The 12,046-nt window shown below is 45.8% G+C and overlaps 1 protein-coding gene across 12 annotated transcripts in view; it reads right to left on the bottom strand.

Moving 5' to 3' along the window:
* LIMCH1 (LIM and calponin homology domains 1) overlaps window positions 1-12,046 on the bottom strand; it is a 207,474-nt gene that overhangs the window by 4,830 nt on the left and 190,598 nt on the right. For all 12 annotated transcript variants that reach the window (XM_087875476.1, XM_087875471.1, XM_087875478.1 and 9 more), the window contains 8 exons: window positions 11,148-11,240; window positions 9,126-9,230; window positions 7,768-7,895; window positions 6,906-7,015; window positions 5,082-5,205; window positions 2,994-3,071; window positions 1,230-1,338; window positions 988-1,090 (listed from right to left, as the gene is read on the bottom strand). In XM_087875476.1, coding sequence (XP_087731602.1) covers window positions 988-1,090; window positions 1,230-1,338; window positions 2,994-3,071; window positions 5,082-5,205; window positions 6,906-7,015; window positions 7,768-7,895; window positions 9,126-9,230; window positions 11,148-11,240 — 850 coding nt within the window. The remainder of the gene's footprint in view (window positions 1-987; window positions 1,091-1,229; window positions 1,339-2,993; window positions 3,072-5,081; window positions 5,206-6,905; window positions 7,016-7,767; window positions 7,896-9,125; window positions 9,231-11,147; window positions 11,241-12,046) is intronic.

Genomic DNA, 12,046 nt, shown 5'->3' with positions numbered 1-12,046 from the left:
GAGAGAAGGGACAGAGAGAAAAGGAGAGGGGAGAGAGAGAGAGAAAGAGAAAGGAGAGAGAGAAGGGTAAGACAGAGAAAGGGGAGAGAAAGAGAGAGAAACAAGAGAGAGAGAAGGAGGGAGGGGGAGAGAAAAAGAGTGAGAAAAAGAGAGGGAAGTTGAGAGAGAAAAGGGGAGAGAGAGAGAAAGGAGGGAGAAAGAGAAGGGGAGAGAAAGAGAGAGAGAGACAGAAAAGAGAAGGAGGGAGGCAGAAAGTAGGAGAGAGAGAAAGGAGAGAGAAAGAGGGGGAGGGAAGGAGAGAAAAGGGGAGAGAGAGAGAGAAGGGGAGAGACCGACAGCAAGAGGAGAGAGAGAGAGAGAGAGAGAAAGGAGGGAGAGAGAGAAGGGGAGAGAAAGAGAGAAAAAGAGAGAGAAGGAGGGAGGGAGAGAGAAGGAGAGAGAAAAAAAGATTGATAAAAGAGACAGTGGGAGAGAAGGAGGGAGGGAGGGAGAGAGAGAAAAGGGGGAGAGAGAGAAAAGGAGAGAGGGAAGAAAGAGGAGAAAGAAAGGAGGGAGGGAGAGAGAGAAGGGGGAGAGAGAAAGAGTGAGAGGATTTATTTACATCATAAACAACAATGCTACAAACTGAAACACACCACGATTAACCTAAAAGCCAAGATGAACTCCCCGCCAAAGGAACAACAGGCTGAAATAAAAGAGGACAAATTTGCAAATGCCCGGCTTTCTCCGGTTTTTTTTTTTTTTTTTGAGTTGAGAATTTCCAACTCTTATGGAAAGCAATGCTGTGTTTCCCCGTCTCTATTCAGCTACAGGTACAGTATTTGCCGCTATTGCAAATAGAGCATTTTACCTTGGTGTGCTCCTACCTATAAGGCTCGGTTGGGGCAGACAGGCTAAGAAAATGCCGGAAACCACCTTTCTGGCTGAAACAGTAAAAGAATCAAGATGGATTTTTTGTGCGTGCTAAGAACGGCTTTGGATACTTACTTCTGGATTTGATGTAACAATCACTGCAGGTGAGGAGGCCGTTTTTGATCCGGACGTCCGTTCCGGTTGCTGCGTCTCCAAGTTGTCCCTTACAAATTCCGCACTACGCGCGGAAAAAAAGAAGGACGCATATTTTTTATTTAGCGGCTGTTAACGGCAATTCTACTTAGAATAGAATAACAGAGTTGGAAGGGGCTTTGGAGGTCTTAAAGTCGTACCCCCCCTGGTTGAGAGACACCTACCCTGAAGCACTGAATATGGAAATAAAGACCAAGGCTTTCGATAATCATGGCGGCTCCTTTTCCGAGGGGGAGCCCACAGTTGGAACAGAGTTTCTTCCCACTGACGGATCTGAAACGATAAAACAGGGGTTGAAGTCTTTCCGGGTGACTTACGACAATCCAGAAACCCTCAACTTAAAGGACCAGAATCGAGCGCATCATTTCCGTGACAAAGTGAAACGTCGGTTAGGTGGGTTTTGCTTGCCCCCCTCACCCCCATTTTACGACTTTCCTTGCCACGGTTGCTATAAGCCAGGGGTGTCAAACTCAATTTCATTGAGGGCCGCATCAGGGTTGGATTTGACCTGAGGGGGGGAAAGGATGGGTGTGGCCAGGAGGGGCGCGGCCAATTCGACGTGACTCATGTCGGGGAGCGCTCTGCCAGCGAAAATGGGCTCCCGAGCTCCGTTTTCAGCTGCGACGGCCTCCTGCAACCCTCCGCCAGCGAAAACAGAGCTCGGGATGGCTGCGTGCGATCCTCCCGAGATCCGTTTTCACTGGCAGAGGCACTGCGGGCTGGTCCTTCACTGTTTCCAGATGTTTCCCCCATCGGCCAGATCTAAGCACCTCGTGGCCCTTGAGTTTGACGCCCCTTCTTATAAGCGAATCACGGCCATTGTTAAGTTAGCAGGATGACTGTTAAGTGAAGCCGCATTTTCACAAAAACCAATCCTATAAACATTCAGCAGGTCTCCCCAACTAATTATATATCAATGGAAAGACAATTTAATCAAGAATGTAATGCAATAACTTTTAGGAAGGATTTGCTCTTAGAAAAGCAGTTATAGGATAAAGAAGAAAAATGAAGCACGTAGAAAAAAACGAGATATGCAAAAATTATCACCCTGTCAGTTAATACTTAGTTGGGTAACCTTTAGCATGAATGACGGCCTTACAACATCTTCCCATGGAGGGAACCAAGTCTTTGAGTTCTGCAGCTGTTCTCATGTGAAACCAAGATGGAAGGATGGCTTCTATTAACTGGGTTTTATTGCTGGGTCACTTCTGACTAACAAGTTTCTTTCGTTGGCTCCATAGATTTTCCATTGGGTTAAGGTCTGGGCTATTCCCAGGCCATTCCATCAGTGGAAAAGGATTATCTTGAAACTCCAAAAAAAAAATTGTTTTATGAGCCACCAAACTTCAAAAATACACTTTTCCCAAAAGGTTTTGGCTACAACGGCTAGTTTAATGTTGTCCTTCTCAAGTTGTCGTCATCTTCGAGGAGCAAATGTATAAATGAGTATAAATGTTAAAGGTAAAGGTTCCCCTCGCACATATGTGCTAGTCGTTCCTGACTCTAGGGGGCGGTGCTCATCTCCGATTCAAAGCCGAAGAGCCAGCGCTGTCCGAAGACGTCTCCGTGGTCATGTGGCTGGCGTGACTCAACGCCAAAGGCGCACGGAACGCTGTTCCCTTCCCACCAAAGGTGGTCCCTATTTTTCTACTTGCATTTTTTTAAGTGCTTTCGAACTGCTAGGTTGGCAGAAGCTGGGACAAGTCACGGGAGCTCACCCTGTTACGCGGCACCAGGGATTCGAACCGCTGAACTGCCGACCTTTCGATCGACAAGCTCAGCGTCTTAGCCCCTGAGCCACCGTGTCCCTTTTTTATAAACGTTACAAATAAAATAAATATAGATCTGTACAGCATAGGTCCACGACGGCATCAATTAAACTTTAGGTGTGTAATTGGCTGGCAAAATGTTTCAGTGGGCCTTGTTACCTGTTAGATGATTGGCTTTGGACGGTGGGAGAACGTGGGGACGATGGGCCAGATCTGGAGCTGCCTTGGGAAGTTGGCCTAGAGTATAAAAGAAGAAATGAATTCCTAGTAGTAAAGCTCAGAGAGCACCAAGAACCTCACCAAGCCATGGGGGCCAACAAGACAATATGTGACTTCCACAAACATCACCCCCAAAATATAGTGGGGGTGAATTTCCAATGGTGTAACTTTCTGCTTTATAAAAAGGGTGAGTATGGGACAGTGGCGAAATCCAAATTTTTTTTACTACCGGTTCTGTGGGCGTGGCTTGGTGGGCGTGGCAGGGAAGGATACTGCAAAATCTCCATTCCCGCCCCACTCCTGGGGGAAGGATATTGCAAAATCCTCATTCCTCCCCACTCCTAGGGGAAGGATACTGCAAAATCCCCATTCCCACTCAACTCCAGGGGAAGGATACTGCAAAATCCCCATTCCCTCCCCAGTCCTGAGGGAAGGATACTGCAAAATCCCCATTCCCTCCTCACTCCAGGGGGAAGGATACTGCAAAATCCCCATTCCCTCCCCACTCTAGGGGAAGGATACTGCAAAATCTCTATTCCCACCCCACTCCAGGGGAAGGATACTGCAAAATCCCCATTCCCTCCTCACTCCTGGGGGAAAGATATTGCAAAATCCTCATTCCTCCCCACTCCTGGGGGAAGGATACTGCAAAATCCCCATTCCCTCCTCACTCCAGGGGGAAGGATACTGCAAAATCCCCATTCCCACCCCACTCCAGGGGAAGGATACTACAAAATCCCCATTCCCTCCTCACTCCAGGAGGATACTACAAAATCCCCATTCCCTCCCTACTCCTGGGGGAAGGATACTGCAAAATCCCCATTCCCTCCCCACTCTAGGGGAAGGATACTGCAAAATCCCCATTCCCTCCCCACTCTAGGGGAAGGATACTGCAAAATCACCATTCCCTCCCCACTCCAGGGGGAAGGATACTGCAAAATCCCCATTCCCTCCCCACTCCAGGGGAAGGATACTGAAAAATCCCCATTCCCTCCCCACTCCTGGGGGCAGGATACTGCAAAATCTCCATTCCCACCCCACTCTAGGGCCAGCCAGAGGTGGTATTTGCCGGTTCTCCGAACTGCTCACAATTTCTGCTACCAGTTCTCCGGAACCTGCGGGATTTCACCCCTGGTGTGGGAACGAGCTGCCCTCAACTTACAGAAAAGAAGCAGGTTGCAAATTTTCAGCCGTTGATCAGCGACCTCATCATATCATAGTCAGGCCTGCTCAAATCTCGGAGCTCCAGACCTGCGTTAGCAGATCTGCAATGTTTCACTGACATCTACCGACCAAATTCAGTACTGTTGAGCTCTTTCTCCAGAAAAAAACTAGCTCTCTTTGGATGGGAGAAGCCAGAAGATTCCAGAGAGGAGACTTGTCTTCAAGTCAACTCAACAGGTTGATCCTAGATTGTTTTGGATTCTGACGTCTCCGTGGTCACGTGGCCGGCATGACTCAACGCCAAAGGCGCACGGAACGCTGTTACCTTCCCACCAAACGTGGTCCCTTATTTTTCTACTTGCATTTTTTTTTACGTGCTTTCGGACTGCTAGGTTGGCAGAAGCTGGGACAAGTCACGGGAGCTCACCCCGTTCCGCGGCACCAGGGATTCGAACCGCTGAACTGCCGACCTTTTCGATCGACAAGCTGAGCGTCTTAGCCCCTGAGCCACCGCGTCCCTTTCTATTCTATAATCTGGCCTTAAATCAGATGGAAAGGGAATTAGAAAATCAGTTTCACCTAAGCCGTGTTGGCTAAATTTAGGGTTAATGTTTACCAGCCCTCTTCTCTGGGGTTTAATCCATCTATCTAAATTCTTTAAAAATAAATCAATAAGTAAACAAAAAGAACTTGGCGGGTATTTGATTCTGCAATCTCTCGTCTGGTTTCTGATGGGTTACATCCGGGAACTTCAATCCAAGATATGCCATTTCTACGGACTGTCTGCCCCGATGTCAGTTCTGCTATAAATTAAATGTTTACAAGCTGCCCAGCATGGAACCGGAACATTCAAAATGCACTTACCTCTTAACTTCTTTTGGGGAACTGACCGGCTGGCTTAAATTATACCCCGGCTGTGAATCTTTTTGTCTGATGTCTGAAATGCCAGGACTCCGTTCTGCTGGTAGTGGTTGGTTCCACAGGACATCTGAACGGGAAGGTTTTAAATTAGGGATTGAGATGCACAGAGCAGTTCATAAGGAAAGCGATTCTGAACTCTACATAGTTATGCAGGAGGAGGAGGAGGAGGAGGAGGAGGAGGAGGAGGAGGAGGAGGAGGAGGAGGAGGAGGAGGAGGAGGAGGAGGAGGAGGAAAAGAAAAAGGAGGAAAGGGGAGAAGGGTGGAAGGGAAAGGAAGAGGAGGAGCAGGAGGATGGGAAGAAAAGAAGAAGGATGGGAGAGAGAGAGAGGGAAGGAGGAGGGAGGGAGGGAGGGAGGGAGGGAGGGAGGGAGGAAGGAAGGAAGGAAGGAAGGAAGGAAGGAAGGAAGGAAGGAAGGAAGGAAGGAAGAAAAAGGTAAGAAGGAAGGAAGGAACAAAAGAGGAGGAGGAACAAAAGGATGGGAGGGAAAGAAGGATGGAAGAGACAGAGACAGAAAGAAAGTGAGGGAAAGAGAAAGAAAGAAAGAAAAAAAGGAAGGAAGAAAGGAAGAAAGAAAGGAGGAGGAGGAACAAAAGGATGGGAGGGAAAGAAGGATGGAAGAGACAGAGACAGAAAGAAAGAGAGGGAAAGAGAAAGAAAGAAAGAAAGAAAGAAAGAAAGAAAGAAAGAAAGAAAGAAAGAAAGAAAGAAAAAAGGAAGAAAGGAAGGAAGAAAGGAAGAAAGAAAGAAAGGAGGAGGAGGAGGAGGAAAAGGATGGGAGGGAAAGAAGGATGGAAGAGACAGAGACAGAAAGAAAGAGAGGGAAAGAAAGAAAGAAGAAAGAAGAAAGGAAGGAAGAAAGAAAGGAAGGAAGAAAGAAAGGAGGAGAAGGAGGAGGAACAAAAGGATGGGAGGTAAAGAAGAATGGAAGAGACAGTGACAGAAAGAAAAAGAGGGGAAGAGAAAGGAAGGAAGGAAGGAAGGAAGGAGGAGGAACAGGAATAAGAAGATGGGAGGGTAAGAATGAGAAGGATGGGAGAGACAGACAGACAGACAGAAAGAGAGTGAGAGAAAGAAAGAAAAAAGAAAGAAAGAAAGAGAAAGAAAGAGAAGAGGAGGAGGAAAGAAAGAGAAGGGAAAGGATAAGGGAAAAGGAAAGGAGGAAGAGGAGGAGGGCTTTTCAAAATTGTACAGAATCAAACTATTTTGTCTTTTAAGGGTGGAAATAAACTTACAGCTCAGACCGAACTGAGAAATTCTGGGAAAGAAGGGGCGGGGGGGGGGGCATCCTTCTTTACCTCCCATCCTTTTCTTCCTCCTCCTCCTCCTTTCTTCCTTCCTTCCTTCCTTCCTTCCTTCCTTCCTTCCTTCCTTCCTTCCTTCCTTCCTTCCTTCCTTCCTTCCTTCCTTCCTTTCTCTTTCCCTCTCTTTCTTTCTGTCTCTGTCTCTTCCATCCTTCTTTCCCTCCCTTCCTTTTGTTCCTCCTCCTTTCTTTCTTCCTTCCTGAACCCAAAAGAGGAAAGGACTTCAAAAAGCCCGCTAGCACGTTTCACATAACTCTACTTCATTTACCGTTGACATTTCCACGCTAGTCTGCATTTTACCGCTCTAGAAGTTCAGTTCAAACTTGGTGCAAGGATTCATGCATTTCTTCCCACCAGGTAGATACAACACCGGTGAGGAGAAAACGAGATAAGTGTAGTTAAAAAGCCAAAACTTTTGATATTTTCAAGTTTTTTAAAAGCACAGGCATAAAACCACCACCCACCTGGGCATAGTGGCAGAGACATGTTCTTGGGTGATCTGTCTCCTGGGCTGGGGATTTGCTCTTTCTGTGTCCAATTCAGGCCTTCGAGATATTCTTCCTGATTCACAGTGCTGAGGAGCAGAAAACATATTGTAGAAAGGTGGAAAAAGTAAAGGTAAAAAGGTTCCCCTCGCACATATGTGCTGGTCGTTCCCGACTCTAGGGGGCGGTGCTCATCTCTGTTTCAAAGCCGAAGAGCCAGCGCTGTCCGAAGACGTCTCCGTGGTCATGTGGCCGGCATGACTCAACGCCAAAGGCGCACGGAGCGCCGTTCCCTTCCCACCAAAGGTGGTCTCTATTTTTCTACTTGCATTTTTTACCTGCTTTCGAACTGCTAGGTTGGCAGAAACTGGGACAAGTCACGGGAGCTCACCCCGTTACGCGGCACTAGGGACTCGAACCGCTGAACTGCCGACCTTTTCAATCGACAAGCTCAGCGTCTTAGTCACTGAGCCACCGCGTCCCTTTTAGAAAGGTGGAAAACAATACGGCTAATCCTCGATTTACAGCAGTTCATTTAGTGACCATTTGAAGTTACAATGGCCCTGAAAAAAATAACTTATAACCATTTTTTTTACACTTACGACCTCATGGTCACGGGATCAGAATTCAGACGCTTAGCAACTGACTCACATTTATGACGGGTGCAGGGGGTGGGGGGTGGGGGGTCACGTGATCCCCTTTTGCGACCTTCCGACAAGCAAAGTCAATGGGGAAGCCCGATTCACTTAACAACCGTGTGACTTAACTACCGATTCACCCGAACCGGCTGAATCCCATCACTGGATATGTTCCTTATGAAATCTCTTTTGTTTTTACACACCTCGCGTTCTCCTCTCGCGGTTGGTATTCCTTGTGTTTTGCGCCATCTTGTTCACAGGATAACGTCTTCAGTTTTGCCTCTTCGTTTGGCTTCTTATCGTCTTCCGAGTAACTTAGGTCAATCAAATTCTACCGAAACAAATAATAGGTTATAAGGTTTACCTCAGAGGGCCGACATCTTCCCCTCAGCGGGCTACAAGAGCTAAGCCTTTAAAGCCACAATTTGGTATCCTACCTGTCTAAGAATTCAATCTCATTTACCGTCTTATTAACCAAACCATCTATCTGTTGCTTCTTGTCCTGTCTTCTTTTGCTTTGGAGAATAAGTTGACCCCCCTCTTTTCTGTGGCAGCCCCTCAAATATTGGAAGACTGCTGCTATCATGTCACCCGTAGTCCTTCTCTTTGTTAGACTAGACATTCCCAGTTCTTCAACCGTTCTTCACATACATTTTTCTTAAAGGCAAGGTTAAAATAATAACTTTATAGCAATAGCGCTTGGATTTATATACCGCTTCACAGTGCTTTTACAGCCCTCTCTATGCGGTTTACGGAGTCAGCCTCTTGCCCCCAACAATCCGGGTCGTCATTTGACCGACCTCGGAAGGATGGAAGGCTGAGTCAACCTTGAGCCGGTCAGGATTGAACTGCTGGCAGTCGGCAGAGTTAGCCTGCAATGCTGCATTCTAACCACTGGGAGGGAAGGAAGGAAGGAAGGAAGGAAGGAAGGAAGGAAGGAAGGAAGGAAGGAAGGAAAGAAGGAAGGAAGGAAGGAAGGAAGGAAGGAAGGAAGGAAGGAAGGAAGGAAGGAAGGAAGGAAGGAAGGAAGGAAGGACGAGTCAGCCTATTGCTCCCAACAATCCAGACCTCCGGACTTTTCGCTCCCAACAAACCAGACCTCCGGACTTTTCGTCGGGCCCTGAAAACTCATTTATTTCACCTAGCCGGGCTGGCTTGATCCCATCCGTTTCGGTTTTAATTTGAAGTTGGTTTTAATTGGGTTGTTTTAAATTGTGGGCCGAAATGATTTAATTACCTTTTAAACTGTTTTTTAAATTTTGTATGCTCTGTTTTATCTTGGCTGTTCACCGTCCCGAGTCCTGCTGGAGAAGGGCGGTATACAAATCAAATCAAATAAATAATAAATAAATCGGGGTCCTCAATTGACCGACCTCGGAAGGATGGAAGGCTGAGTCAACCTTCAGCTGGTCAGGATCGAACTCCTGGCAGTCGGCAGAGTTGGCCTGCAATATTGCATTCTAATCACCGCACCACCATATTCTATAAGGTATCGTCTTATAAAAGCTTATATTTTTTGGGCATCACCCGTTTTAGCTTTAAATTCCACTTGTGGACCTACCATAGTCCTGTTGCCATCGGTCAGAGAAGACGACGTAGACAAGGGTTCTGTAGAGCCTGAAGCCAACATGAACGGAACCACCGTATCTTCAAGAATCTTGCGTTCCTACAGAAGAGGAGATGATCAAAGTCCATGAAGATTCTCAAGTCATCCAGGTGGAGTTGTCTGGAAGTTGAGTCATGGCAACTGCGATTGTTCTGCCCCAGCTATGGACCCCAAAGAACGCAGCACACACAAAGTCCGTTCAAACCTTAGTTTACTAAATAAACCAGTCTTTTACAACAACGGCTGTTAATTAATTGCATTAACAGCCGCCAAGAATTCAAAGAATAATATTGAAAGCTTACTATGGTTGGCAGAATGCCCAGAAGCAATTTGCAGGAAGCTGATAAGATAAGCAAGACAAGACACAAAGGTATGTGAACGAAGTTGTTCCCTGCAAATTGCTTCAGTCGGTGTTCCTCCTTAAATAGGCTAAGGGAGTGGCCAATTAGCCCCAAGCCTTACTCTCGAGGAGACCTCCTCCTGAGGAGCCACTCCTGCCTTTTGGCAGCTCTGCGCGCCTGTGCATCGAGAAGAGGCTCCTCCTCTTCGTCCTCTTCACTTAAGGGAGTTTCTGGAGGTTCTGAAGGCCCTGGCTGAATCCCTGCCTCTGGCACCACATCTTCTCCAGCCTCTTCATTGTCCGACTCGAGTGCCAGCTGCATAGGCTGCTGGCACAGCACCACACCAGCCTCCTTGCTGTCAGAATCAGCTACGAGCTGCACCGGCTGCTGACGGCGACTTCTTTTCTTTTTTCATTTGGAACATTTCACTGCTTATCCAACTAAGTTCTTCAGGCAGTTTCTTCGCTACTTGGATAAGCAGAGAAATGACTCAACTTCCAGACATGGTCGGAATTAAGAGTCTTTTGAAAGAAAAAGCCTTACAAATAAAGTCAAGCATACAGGTATATATCTATGGAGATTCTCAATCATTCAGATCATGATTGTCCCAAAGATGCTTTTTCAAGAGGCAACTGGACTTTTTGGTTTTTTCTTTGAAGACGTTTCACTTCTCATTCCAAGAAGCTTTTTCAGCTCTGACTGGATGGTGGGGAATGGAAGGATTTATACTCCTTGCAGAAAAGTTGGTCATTTGCATCCTTCTAGAGAGTCATTGAGGACACTTGGAGGTTTGTCTGTGTCCTCAGGGTCACCTGAATAGTGCGAATAGGTGTGGAGCCTTCTTGGAAGCGCTGAAAGGACCGTGTTGTAGACTCCACGCCCATTTGCACCACTCAGGTGATCCTGAGGACACAGACAAACCTCCAAGTGGCCTCAACGACTCCCTAAAAAGGATGCAAATGACCAGCTGTCTGCAAGGAATGTAAATCCTTCCATCCTCCACCCTCCAAGTCAGAACTGAAGAAGCTTCTTGGATGAGAAGCGAAACGTCTTCAAAGAAAAACCAGAACATTCCAGTCGCCTCTTCAAAAACAGGTAGTCCTCGACTTACGACTGCAGTTGAGCCCAAACTTTCTGTCGTTAAGTGAGACATGTGTTCAGTTGAGTTTTGCCCTCTTTTGACGGCTTTCCTGGCCGCCGTTGCAAAGTGAATCGCTGCGGTTGATAAGTTGGCAACCCGTCTTGTTAAGTGAATCTTGGCTTCCCCTTTGACTTTGCTTGTCGGAAGGTCGCAAAAGGGGTCACACAGCAACGGTCGTAAGTACGAACCGGTTGCCAAGCATCTGAATTTTAGTCGGACGATCGTGGGGATGCTACTAAGGTCGTAACTGTGAAAAACGGCCCTAAGTCGGTTTTTTCAGTGCCATTGTAACTTTGAATGGTCACTAAACGAGGACCAATTGCACACAATTCAAATGTGTTCAGGCCAACCTTCTACAAAATAAATTTAAAAAAGGGGAGAAAAAAATTAAAATACTTTTGGGAATAAAATTACAAAAGGTCAAAAGAGCAAGGATGTGTATTGAGCTGGAGGCACATTCCCCGCCTGCCCACAATCACACATCGGACTTCGTACCTCTTCGTAGTATTTGCGTTCCTCTTCTTCAACTTCCTTCTGTGCCTTTTCCCACTCTTTTTTCAACTTCTCCTGCTCTTTCTGATACTTTTCCTAAGGGAAGAGTAGTAACGCAAGCTGTTCAGCAGGAATCCTGGCCCAACGTGGTAGAACTCAGCTGGATCTATGGAAGAGCGCCTAGCAAAGCTTTCTTTCAAAACTTTCTCTTTTTAAAAAATGTTTTTTATATAATTTTATTTAAAGTTTTTAACATCCATAAGTGCTTAGGAACAGTGTATTGTCTGGGTTGATGTATTTTATACACAATACCAATAACAATACTATTTAAGTGTACATAATCGTAATCTTTCGACTAACATTTACACATACGTGATAATTATAATATATTCTATTATGTATCAGTATACGTAACGCTATTTTCCCAATTTCTACTTTCTACCTCTTTTCTCTAACCCTTAATGAAACAGCCACCATATTAAGAGGTATACTATATCTATCCATCATCTCTTGCCCTTTTTAAAGTTTTTTCTTTAACATCCATAAGTGTGCTTAGTGAAGAGTGTATTGTCTGGGTCAATGTATTTTATACACAATACCAATAACAATACTATTTAAGTGTACATAATCATAATCTTTCAACTAACATTTACACATACGTGATAATTATAATATATTCTATTATGTATCAGTATACGTAACGCTATTTTCCCAATTTCTACTTTCTACCTCTTTTTTCTAACCCTTAATGAAACAGCCACCATATTAAGAAGTATACTATATCTATCCATCATCTCTTGCCCTTTTTAAAGTTTTTTCTTTAACATCCATAAGTGTGCTTAGTGAAGAGTGTATTGTCTGGGTCGATGTATTTTATACACAATACCAGTAACAATACTATT

This window comes from Pantherophis guttatus, chromosome 8, assembly GCF_059756535.1.
Source record: "Pantherophis guttatus breed Tessera chromosome 8, ASM5975653v1, whole genome shotgun sequence".
Lineage (NCBI taxonomy): Eukaryota > Metazoa > Chordata > Lepidosauria > Squamata > Colubridae > Pantherophis > Pantherophis guttatus.
The sequence above is the reverse complement of the archived record's forward strand: the minus strand, read 5'-3'. Positions and strand labels throughout refer to the sequence as shown.